This window comes from Felis catus, chromosome B1 (genome assembly GCF_018350175.1).
Source record: "Felis catus isolate Fca126 chromosome B1, F.catus_Fca126_mat1.0, whole genome shotgun sequence".
Lineage (NCBI taxonomy): Eukaryota > Metazoa > Chordata > Mammalia > Carnivora > Felidae > Felis > Felis catus.
Genome location: NC_058371.1, coordinates 6,230,418 through 6,243,445, shown reverse-complemented (window position 1 = coordinate 6,243,445; position 13,028 = coordinate 6,230,418). Strand labels below are relative to the sequence as shown.

The 13,028-nt window shown below is 39.1% G+C and overlaps 1 protein-coding gene across 7 annotated transcripts in view; it reads right to left on the bottom strand.

Moving 5' to 3' along the window:
• Positions 1-13,028, bottom strand: part of MCPH1 (microcephalin 1) — a 271,189-nt gene that overhangs the window by 195,365 nt on the left and 62,796 nt on the right. For all 7 annotated transcript variants that reach the window (XM_045055128.1, XM_045055125.1, XM_045055126.1 and 4 more), the window contains 1 exon segment: positions 9,863-9,972. In XM_045055128.1, coding sequence (XP_044911063.1) covers positions 9,863-9,972 — 110 coding nt within the window.

Genomic DNA, 13,028 nt, shown 5'->3' with positions numbered 1-13,028 from the left:
AGATAGTTTCCCACTGATTTAAAAAGTGACTTCTCCCACTAAAAATGGGTAGTAAACCAAAAATTTCCAATGAAATTTATTGTTCTGAGGTTCTATAATTCTTTATTGAATTATTTTTGTTTTCATTATTTAAGAGGTGTTTTCGTGTGTCTTTTGCAAGCACTGACTTGAATGTTCATCTTAAAAATCCTTTCTGTTCATTTAGTCTCTCACTGCTCTTTTCTCAGAGTAGGATTTATCCTGTCTCTACTTACAACAGGTTTGTTGTGGTGGTGGTGGTGGTGGTGGTGGTGGTGGTGTTTAATGGCTGTTAAAATTCACTCATTTTCAGGAATGGTAGAGTGAGCAGTTCAGAACAATCTGCCCACTGTGAATAATCAGTAAAGCTGACAAAATACAAGCAAACAGGCAAACATCTGCTATTTGAAAACACAGCTGACCTGGTACAACAGTGAATTATAGAAAGAGACACCTTCAGAGTTGAACCAGCATCTGAAGGCCATTTTCCCCTGGCAGGTAGTTGGCCTCATAGTTAGAAGTTCAACTTCAAATAATCTCAATTCTTTATAAGAAGATCAACCAAAAGTAGCCAGGCACATTAGAAGAACACAAGACTGAAAACAAAGAAAAACAACAGAAAACAAAGAAACTAAATGTAGCCAGAAAATGGAGTTATCTGGTAGAGACTTCAAAATAAATATGTCTATAGTGCTTAAAAAAATAAAAGACAAGATTAATAATTTTGGCCGAAAACTCGAAAAGTTCTATCCCCTCTCCACCTTGACAGCACAGATGGGAGCAGGGTCTGGCACCCTAGCCAGCCTACCACCTCAATGGCCCCCAGGCCGCTAACCCACACCAGGGCCAAGCCGTCCCACCTGGGTGGCCCCAGGGCAGCACACACTGAGACATCCCTAGTCAGCACTCACTATAGCTCCAGCCATCTCACCAAAGTGATATGGGCACAAAGCACCCAGAACACTCCAGGCCCTTATTCTAGCTCTAGATGATGTGCTAGGGCACTCTTGGCACAGAAAAATCTGGGCCACCCCAGCCCACACCTGCCTCAGCCCCGGCCACCCTACTAGGGTGCTGCCTGTGCTGAGCACCCTGGTACATCATGGCATGCACCCACTTCAGCTTCAGCTGTCCTAGAAGGGTTTTCTGTGTGCAGACATACCTGGGACAGTCCTGGACCACACCCACTTTAGCTCCGGCCATCCAACTAGGCCAGCCCCAAGCACAGAGTGCCCCAAGACCCCCAGTCCATGCCGGCCACAGCTCAAGCCAGCCAGCCAGAAAGTCACCAGGCACGTATAGCCTACACAGGGATGACCAAACACTAGATCATTCTTTCAAGTTTAGAAGCACCTCTCCCACCTAATTCATAGAAACAAACACACAGAAAGTCATGTGAAATGAGGAGACAGAGGAATAGGCTCTAAACAAAAGAACAAGAAAAAACTCAGAAAAAGAACTAAATGAAATAGAGATAACCAATCTACCTGATAAAGAGTTGGAAGTAATGGTCATAAAAATGCTCACCGTAATAGAGAGAAGAGTGGATGAACGTATCAGGAACTTCAACAAGGAGACAGCAAACATCAAACAGAGCAAATCAGAGCTGAAGAATACAATAACCAAAATAAACAGTACAGTAGAGAGAATCAATGGTAGATTATAGAGGATGCAGAAGAACACATCAGTGATCAGGAAGACAGGGTAATGGAAAACTTCCAAGTTCAACACCAAAAAGGAAATAATAAGTAAAAGATGAGGACAGGTTCAAGAATCTCCTGGACAACTTCAATCAAACACTTTTGCAAGATAGGGATCCCAGAAGGAGACGAGAGAGAGAAAAGGGAAAAAAAAATTACTTGAAGAAATAAGTGAAAACTTCCCTAACCTGGGGAAGAAAACAGATATCAAAGTTCAGGAAGCACAGAGTAGGTCCTGTGAAGATGAATCCAAGGAAGACCACACCATGACAATAATAAAAATGCCAAAGATTAAAGATAAAGAGATCATTTTAAAACCAGCAAGAGAGAAGAAGCTAGTAACATACAAGGGAAACCCCATAAAGCTATCAACTAATTTTTCAGCAGAAAATTTGCAGGCCAGAAGCAATGGTATGATACATTTGAAGCACTCAAAGGAAAAAACTACAATGAAGAATACTCTACCCAGCAAGGTTAACATTCAGAATTGAAGAAGAGATACAGACATTCCCAGACAATTAAAAGTTAAAGGAGCTCACCACCACCAAACTGGCCTTACAGGAAGTGTTAAAAGGATTTCTTTAAATGGAAAAGCAAAGGCCACAATTAGAAGAAAATCAGGAAAGGAAGACATTTCATGAGTAAAAGCAAACACACAGTAAAGGTAATCACTTATAAAGCTAGTATGAAGGTTAAAAGACCTAAGTAGTAAAATCGATGATCTAGAAAATTAGTTCAGGAGACTCACAAATAAAAAGATATAAAATATGATAACATACATGAAACATGGAGAAGAGTAACAAAAATAAAGTTCTTTTAGAAAGTGGTCAAACCTAAGTGATCATTAACTTAATACAGACTGCTATATACTTAGAATGTTATATATGAACTTCATGGTAACCATAAAACCAAAACCTATAATAGAAAAACAAAAAACTAAGACAGTAAAGCATGACACTAAAGAAAGTCATCAATCACAAGGAAAGAGAGAAAGAGAAGAAGGGAATAGAGAAAATCTACAAAAACAACTAGAAAACAAAGAACAAAATGGCAATTAGTATATTAGTATCAATAATTAAGTGTAAATGGTCTAAATGCTCCAATCAAAAAACATAGAGTGACAGAATGGATTAAAAAAATAAGACCCACCTATAGTCTCCCTACAAGAGATTCACTTCAGACCTAAAGACATATATAGAGAGAAACTGAAAGGATGGAAAAAGACATCCCATGCAAATGGAAATGGACCAAAAAAAAAGCCAGGGTACCAATACTTATATCAGACAAACCAAACTTTAAAACAAAGACTGTAACAAGAGACAAAGAAGGGCATTACATAATGATAAAGGGAACAACCCAACAAGAAATAGCAAGTGTAAATATCTACACACCCAATATAGGAGCACATAAATACATAAAACAGACTTAAAGGGGAGAAATAAACAGTAATATAATAATAGGGACTTTAACACCCTACTTACATCAATGGATAGATCATCTAGGCAGAAAATCAATAAGAAAACACATTAGACCAGATGACCTTAAAAGATATATACAGAGCATTCTATCCAGAAACAATAGAATACACATTCTTTTTAAGTGCACATGGCCCATTCTCCAAGAAAGATCACATGTTAGGTCACAAAAAAGTCTCAATAAATTTAAGACGACCAAAATCATACCATGCATCTTTTCTGACTACAATAGTATAAAACTAAAAATCAATTGCAAGAAAAAAAAACTGGAAAAAAACACATACATGCTACTAAACAACCAATGGGTCAAACAAAAAATTGAAGAGGAAATAAAAAAATAAATGGAGACAAACGAAAATGAAAACACGATGGTCCAAAATCTTTGGAATGAAGCAAAAGGAGTTCTAAGAGAGAAATATATAGTGATACAGGCCCATCTTAAGAAATAAGAAAAATGTCAAATAAAGAATCAAAACTTATAACTAAAGGAACTAGAAAATAATCAAACACAGCTAAAAGTTACTGCGAGGAAGGAAATAATAAAGATCTGAGCAGAAATAAATAAAATAGAAAACTAAAAAATAGAAACAATTAATAAAAACAAAAGCTGGTTCTTTGAAAAACTTAACAAAATTGATAAAACTTTAGCAAGACTCACCAAGTAAAAAAGAGAGAGGACTCAAATAAAAAAAGTCACAAATGCAAGAGAAGTAACAACCACACCACAGAAACAGAAAGGATTATAGGAGACTACTATGAGAAATAATACCAATAAACTGGACAATACAGAAGAAATGGGTAAATTTCTAGGAACATACAAATCTAGAAGAAAATCTAAACAGATCAATTACTAGTAATGAAATTAAACTAATAATCAAAAAACTCCCAATAAACTAAAGTCGAGCACCGGATAGATTCACAGGTAAATTCTACCAAAGCTTTAGAGAACAGTTAATACCTATTCTCCTCAAACTACCCTAAAAAATAGAAGAGGAATGAAAGCTTCCAAATACATTCTATGAAGCCTGAATTACTCTCATACCAAATGCAAAGATACTACAGAAAAAGGAAACTATAGGGCAGTATCCCTGATGAACACAGATGCAAAAATTCTCAACAAAATATTAGCAAACCAAATTCAATAATACATTAAAAGGATTATTCCCCATGATCGAGTGGGATTTATTCTGGGGATGTAAGGATGGTTTCGTATTTGCAAACCAATCAACATGATGATAAACCACATTAAAAACAAAAAGAATTAAAACCATACGATCATCTCAATAGATGTAGTAAAAGCATTTGACAAAATGAACATCCATTCATGATAAAAACTCTCAACAAAATGGGTTTAGAGGAAACATACCTCAACATAATAAAGGCCATATAGGACAAATCCACAGCTAACATCATACTCAATGGTGAAAAACTGAGAGCTTTTTATCTAAGATCAGAAACAAGACAAAGAAGTCCTCTCTCATTACTTTCATTCAACATAGTACTGAAAGTCCGTGACACAGCAATCAGACAAGAAAAAGAAATAAAAGTCATCCTAAGTAGTAAGGAAAAAGTACAATTGTTGCTATTTATAGATGACTTTCATTCAACATAGTACTGAAAGTCCGTGACACAGCAATCAGACAAGAAAAAGAAATAAAAGTCATCCTAAGTAGTAAGGAAAAAGTACAATTGTTGCTATTTATAGATGACATTATACAATACACAGGCAACCCTAAAGACTCCACCAAAAAATTTTAGATGTAATAAACGAATTCAGTAAAGTTGCAGGATACAAAACTAATACACAAAACTCAGTTTCATTTCTATATACTAATTAAAAAGTATCAGAAAGAGAAATGAAGAAAACAATCCCATTTATAACTGCACCAAAAAGAATAAAATACCTAGGAATAAACTTAGCCAAGGAGGTGAAAGACCTATACTCCAAAATCTATAAAACACTGATGAAAGAAATTGAAGACGGGGCACCTGGGTGGCTCAGTTGGTTGGGCATCTGACTTCTGCTCAGGTTATGATCTCACAGCTCATGAGTTAAGCTCCACATTGGGCTCTGTGCTGACAGCTCAGAGATTCTGTGTTTCTGTCTCTCTCTGCCCCTCCCCTGCTTGTGCTCTCTTTTCTCTCAAAAATAAACATTAAAAAATTAAAAAAAAAAAAAAGAAATTGAAAACATAAGCAAATGGAAAAATATACCATGCTCATGGATAGAATTAATATTGTTAAAATGTCCACAGTACCCAAAGCAATATAGATACAATGAAATTTCTATCAAAATACCAATAGCATTTTTCACAGAAGTAGAACAAATAATCCTAAATTTTGTATAGAATCAAAAAAGACCCCAAATAAACAAAGCAATCTTAAGAAAGAACAAAGTTGGAGCTATCACAATCCCAAATATCAAGGTATACTACTAAACTATAATAATAAAAACAGTATGGTACTAGTACAAAAATAGACACATAAATCCAAAGGAAAGGATAAGGGGCCTAGATATACACCCACACTTATAAGGTCAATTAATCTACAACAAAAGAGGAAAGAATGTACAGTGAGGTAAAAGCAGTGTTTTCAATAAATGGTGCTGGGAAAACTGGATAGTTACATGCAAAAAAATGAAATTGGACCACCTTCTAACATACATACACAAAAATAAACTCAAATGGATTAAAGACCTAAACGTGAGACCTGAGATGATAAAACTCCTAGAAGAAAACATAGGCAGTAATTTCTCTGATACTGGCCATGGCAACACTTTTTTAGATATGTCTCCTAAGGTAAGGGAAACAAAAGCAAAAATAATCTAATGAGACTGCACCCAAATAAAAAGCTTGTATGTAGCAAAGGCATTGATCAACAAAGTGAAAAGGCAACCTACTGAATGGGAGAAGATATTTCCAAATGATATATCTGGTAAGGGATTAATATCCAAACATATAAATAACTTATACAACTCAACATCAAAAAACAATAATGATAATCTAATGATAATCCAATTTAAAAACAGAAGAGGACCCAAATAGACATTTCTCCAAAGACATACAGATGGCCAACAGATGCATGAAAAGATGCTCAACATCTCTCATCATCAGGGAAATGCAAATCAAAACCACAAGGAGATATCACCTCACACCTTCCAGATGGCTAGAATCAAAAAGAGAAGAAACAACAAGTGTTGGCAAACGTGAGAAAAAAAGGAATCCTCTCGCACAGTGGGTGCAAACTAGTGCAACCACCATGGAAAACAGTATGGAGGTTCCTCGAAAAATTAAAAAATAGAAATACCATATGATCTAGTATCTACCCCTCCCAAAGAAAAAACCCAGAAACACTAACTTGAAAAGATTTATGCATCCCTAGGTTTATTGTCGCATGATTTACAATAGCCAAATTATGGAAGCAATCCAAACGTCATTGATAGATGAATGTATAAAGAAGATATGGTCTGTGTATACACACACACACACACACACACACACACACACACACAAATGGTATATTACTCAGGCATAAGAAAGAATGGCATCTTGCCATTTGCAACAACATGGTTCAACCTAAAGAGTATGATGTTAAACGAAATAAGTCAAAGACAAATACCATATGATTTCAATTATATGTGGAATCTAAAAATCAAAATGAACTAAACAAACAAAAGCAGAAACGGACCCATAAATACAGAGAACAAACAGGTGGCTGCCAAAGGGGAGAAGGTGGGAGACAGGCAAAATGGGTGAAGGACAGTGGGAGATACAGGCTTCCCATTATGAAAGGAGTAGGTCACGGGGTCGAAAGGTGTAGTTCAGGGAATAGAAGCAACGGTAGCTAGTAGTGTTGTGTGGTGACCAGCGATAGCTAGGCGAGCACAGCATAAGGTGTAGACGTGTCAAATCACCATGCGGTACACCTGGAACTAATGCTTCAGGGAAATAAACATTGTGTGTCAACTTTTCTTCAATAAAAAAAAGACCAAAATATAATTTGTTTTCAAAATATAAATTTTTTAAAAATTATATAAAAAATAAAGATTTTCTTTTTTAACGTTTATTTTTGAGACAGAAAGAGACAGAGCATGAACGGGGGAGGGGCAGAGAGAGAGGGAGACACAGAATCTGAAACAGGCTCCAGGCTCTGAGCTGTCAGCACAGAGCCTGACGCGGGGCTCGAACTCACAGACTGTGAGATCATGACCTGAGCTGAAATCAGATGCTTAACCGACTGAGCCACCCAGGTGCCCCAAAAATAAAGATTTTCAAAACAAAAGTTGGAACAAGCATGAATGAGTAGCGTAAGTAAACGTACTAAACTATTTTTGTTCCTGAGCCTATCAGTTGAAGGAATGCATATATCATTCTGTATTTTGTTTCCCCTTGTGACCACTTACTTGTTTTATTAACACCCATGACAGTGACACCACCTGACAATTCGCCACTTGTGTGGCACTTATCCCTCGCACACAATAACGCTGGGAGGGAAGTCACACAGGTGCGGTTTAAAGCGAGAGGCTTTGTGAGAACCAAAGGGACAAGGCTCCCACCCAGCATGCATGTCTCAACCCCACGTTCTCCAACAGCCCCCGTTCGTGAGGTAAGGTGATCAGCAGGTAGGAGCCAGGCAAGGTCAGATGTCTGAAATATTAACTTCCACAGTGGGCAAATAAGGAAGTGAAACCTGGGATCAGACAGGGTGAAGTATTATTATGGTAATAGGTAACCAACATTTACTGGGCACTTTTATGTTTTTTGTTTTTTGTTTTTTTTTTTTAATGCAGGCCTAATACCAAGTAAGAGATGAGTAGGGGGCGCCTGGGTGGCTCAGTCGGTTGAGCGCCCAACTTCGACTCAGGTCATGATCTCGCAGTTTGTGAGTTCGAGCCCCGTGTCGGGCTCTGTGCTGACAGCTCAGAGCCTGGAGTCTGCTTCGGATTCTGTGTCTCCGTCTCTCTCTGACCCTCCCCTGCTCATGCTCTGTCTCTCCCTGTCTCAGAAATAAATAAAAAGCATTAAAAAAAAAAAAGAGAGAGAGAGATGAGTAGGTACCAAGTAAAGATGGGTTATCGTTCTCTCACAAGATATCCATGGAAGAGTAAAATGTCGGTAACCAGTATCATAAAGTGTGGTGGTCTAACGTAGGGGCGTACAGAGATTGCCATGGAACACTTCCGAAGGAACAGGGCATAAATACTAGTGCATGTGTCAATAAATATCAGCTGAATAAACGTCAAAAGGTGCTTTTCCCCAAAAGGAAAAGGTTAATGGCCCTGCCACAATTAGGAAGGAGACAAAGACGCAGGGAAACAAACATAAATGCAGCCACAGGGTCACCAGCTCCCTACGAAGGCACAGTCACGGGAGGCAACGCGTTGGGGCAGGTACAAAATCTTGTAACAGGTGCAGGGACAGTGGCTACAGCCAGAGCTCAGGGAGCCAGATGCGTGGTGTCACATCCACTACTCACATGCATGCGAGACGACCTCGACAACTTCTCTCCCTACAAGTCTATTGCTCTACCTGTCGTGTGGTTCCTTTCTGTTTGGGGAGTCCATTTCTTTTTTTTTTTTTCTGACACAAACCAGAAAGCATCAGTAAAGAAATCAAAGTTTCTACCACTTATACCAGACTTCCATGGAATCTGTGTAGTTTGAAACTTCTTGGGGCGCCTGGGTGGCGCAGTCGGTTAAGCGTCCGACTTCAGCCAGGTCACGATCTCGCGGTCCGTGAGTTCGAGCCCCACGTTGGGCTCTGGGCTGATGGCTCAGAGCCTGGAGCCTGTTTCCGATTCTGTGTCTCCCTCTCTCTCTGCCCCTCCCCCGTTCATGCTCTGTCTCTCTCTTTCCCAAAAATAAATAAAAATGTTGAAAAAAAAAATTAAAAAAAAAAAAAGAAACTTCTTTAACCATTACCAATATAAGGAAAACATCACTGTTTCTATTCCTTGGGCCAAATTCGCCCCTCGTGTTTGGCGTCAGTATTGGGATGCCTCCGTGCACCCTATGGGCTATCGCTGCTTCTTTTCAATTCGTTACTTGTTTATCAGGACAGTTTTCCTATCGTGTGGAAATCAGGTTTCACTATACATGCGGCATAAGATAATGACTGACTAGTTTTAAATTTAAGCCAAAAGGGCAGATGCTGAAGAATCGAGACATTTTAAACCCTCCTTACATCATTCATCCCAGCAAACAGCGTGATGAGAAAGCTGTACACAGAGCAGAAGCTGGGTTCTACAGCGGAAGCACAAAAGAACGAGAACCTTTCACTCCGATGGCTTCCAATCAAACCCTGATTAGCTCACAAATGAATTATGTTTTGGATTCTTCCCCTCCTGCCTCGTGAATGTTGATTCACATCATAAAACATCAATTGTTGGCACACCCCACACCCTCAGCCTGAGAGAAGCTGTTGGCATTTTCACAAGCAAGAAATGCACTGGCAAAGTGGTGGCGAAGCTTCTTCGACAACATTAGCTCTCTTTCGTGAATGTAACCAACGCTCTCAGTTTTACTGCAGAGTTTTCCAGCATCCATCTGTATAATTAAGGGTTTAAATAAAGCACAAGCTGGACAGACTAGTTTACGTGACATTAACCCAGAGTAGAACATTATGTTGTAGTAGCATTGGAAAGTTTAAAATAATATTTTCACACACCAACCTTTTGGCCTCTCCCTCTTTTCTTTGATTTCTCATGAGGTCTGGCGAGATCCTGACAGCCCTCCAATGAGCCATCTAACACATCAGGCCTTGCTGGTCCGTTTTTAACACCTGGAACCCAAGAGGATTTGAAGATTAGTTAGAACTTCACACGGACTGAATACTAATGCAACTTAACCAAAATAAAAATTTAAAAATTAATTTATGCACACTGGTAACACCAAAGTACTATTCTCTTAAATAAACACTGCATGCGTCTTGCTCTTTGAAGGTCTATTTAGAATTCTCAGTTTATTCCACTACAATCTCCCCAGTGGAATTCACTTAAGTCAAAGGTCAGGAATGATTTTGCCTGTCAGGTGACAATGTACCAGTCCTATGGTATCCCATCCATCCAGCAGGCGATGCGAGAACATGTATGCCCACACCTTACGCACTATTCAAACTCCCAACTTGTAAACTTTTACAAACCCAAAGAAAGTAGTTCTCTATTAGAGGAAATAAGTATTCTTAGCTCTGGGGTCAGATTTACCCTAGAAAACAGTCTATAGTACAGTACAAAGCTTTAGGTTTCCATCTGCAAGTGACAGATGATTCTATACCCCACAAATGTCCACCTTAGACCAGCATCTTGTCATGAAGACACATAAACCAAAAAGATATTTATCAAGTGCAACTGATTTCATTAGATGCTAAACAGTGTATAAATCCTACACAATGCACAATGAAGTGTGAAATGACTACTTGCAATTGCTACAACTTTATAAGGTGCTCCTCTCCTCTCTTTCCTCCCAAAATAGTTCGCCTACTATGTGACTTACTTGATATTTGGAAGGAAGACTAAAGAATACTAGCTACCACTTCTATGGTCTCAACAGGATAACACGTATAAAAGGCGAAAAGCAGCTTAGGGAACACTTATGTCCCAGCCACAGCCAAGTGATGGTAAGCCATCTCACACAACCCATCATCACCATCATCCAACTCATCAGTCATTGATGCTCTTATCAACAATTCCTAATCATCAGGGGTTGCCCACTGGAGAGGCACACTGATCCTTCTCTTAGGAAGCTTACAACCCAACAGACCAATGTCGATACTGAAAGTGAATATAAGACAAAAATAATCTACATGCCATAAGAAGCAAAAATCATATAACGTGAGAATGACTGCTTTGCAAATATTTCAAATAAAATAAAAGGCTCTAATAAAACAGATGCGGTTGACTTTGGAGAGTCTGATTTGAAAGTTTTAATCGTCTTTCAAAAATGGGATTCTAGCTGAGTGAAAACACATGCACAACAATAGTTAAATACTGTCTTGAATTCAAACTAATTACTGTTATTTGCAACCTGAACCCTAAAAATGTTTTAAGGTCAGGTTCTGATCCACTTTGTACTAAACCCTAATACTAAATCCCTTTTGGAGACTGAAACCAATCACATGCGGACCCCACTAATCTCCTGGAAGATCTTCGGTATTTGAGGTGTATTCCACTTCTTTCCCGGCAGGCTACAGACAGACCTTACTTGAGATGAATTAGTGGGCCATGTATTGTGCAGTTTACAGTCTGCTCTAAGATCCAGCCATGCTAAGTTTCTTTCACTCATTTTGAAGGTAAGGGTATCTATCTATTTACCCATTACTTTCCGAGACACTCAACCACCACTTTTTGAGAACTTCTAATGCCTACGGCAGGACATGGATACAATGTTTTTTAAGATCTAAGATTATGAGTAACTAGAATAGAATATTATTTGTATCCACCATTCAAATCGAAAGTTTACTCAGAGCAAGAGTATATGAAAATAAGAAAAGCAGAGGACTACAGATATAATTTGGAAGCCAATGCACCCCTGTTGCTGCACCACGATTAAGTATGCTGCTTGCTAGAGTATCTATGTCAAAAAGATTGTGTTACAGCCACATGCCTCAGTGCTAGCCAAGAAACAGACTGTGAAGCGTTTTGTAAACAAATATCTAAAAAAATGGATCACGGACTTTTAAAACTTAAGGCTGATACTGCTAATGACACATTTTCATTTTCATACATCATGTAACAACAAAACGATACAAGTTCAGATCTTCCTCCCCTTAAGATGGGGTTACGTCCTGATAAATGCATTGCAAGCTGAAAAAACTGGAAGTCGAAATGCACTTAACACGCAGTCTACAGAACATCATAGCTTAAGCTACGCTTAGCCTAACCAGGCTCAGAACACTCAGCAAGAGGCTACGTACAGCTGGACAATAGTATCTAACACACAGCAAGTGATGTGTTGACTCCTTCGTGTAATTTAACGAATACTGTACTGGAAATGACAGAGAGAATGGCGGTATGAGGGGGTGGCTGTCAGTATGATGGCCATTGACCATCATGATTATGTGGCTGCCTGGGGGCTATGGCTCACTGTGCAGCGCCCAGCGTCACAAGAGAGTGTGCAAAGAGTTTCCTACTGCATATCCTAGCGGTACAATGCATATCGACAGCCCCAGGAACAATGCAAATTCAAAACTCTAAGTACGGTTTCTACTGAATGTGTGTTGCTTTCACACAGTAGCAAAGTCAGAAGATCATTAAGTCAAATCATCCTGAGTTGGGAACAGGCCTGAGTTCTTGTGTGATTATGTAAAAGAACATTTTCACAAGCTCAGCTATGGCAAGTTGCTACTATGTTGTCTTTAAGGATGTTTCTGAAAAACCACAAGCAGCTGAAAGTGCAAAGTAATTGTAAAAGCTGGTAGAAGAGAGAGGCGGGTTGTTATTCCTTTCCACAGCCCAGCAGCATGTTTCCTTCCCAGCTTCCTGCTCTCCTGCCCGCCCACCCACCTCGACCCCCTCCCCCATGGCTCCCGCCATGTGCTCCAAAGCTGGTTTCTCAAGGTCATCAGCTCTCCTCTCTCTCCCAAGGGTGGTCTGAGCATGCCCCACAGTCATCCACTACTCAACGGTCCCAACTCCATGCCTCTTGCCAGGAGGCTTGATATACCCAACTGCCTAACAGACCTCTATCTTCAACGTTTCCGAGAAATTTCAATTAACACAACCCTGGGCCCTGTGTGACAAACGTCTTATCAGCCATCTACGTATCAAGGTTGTAAATCCTAGACTCCTGTCTCTCTCCTCACTGTCATCTCAACCTCATGACACAAGTGATTCACTTAGT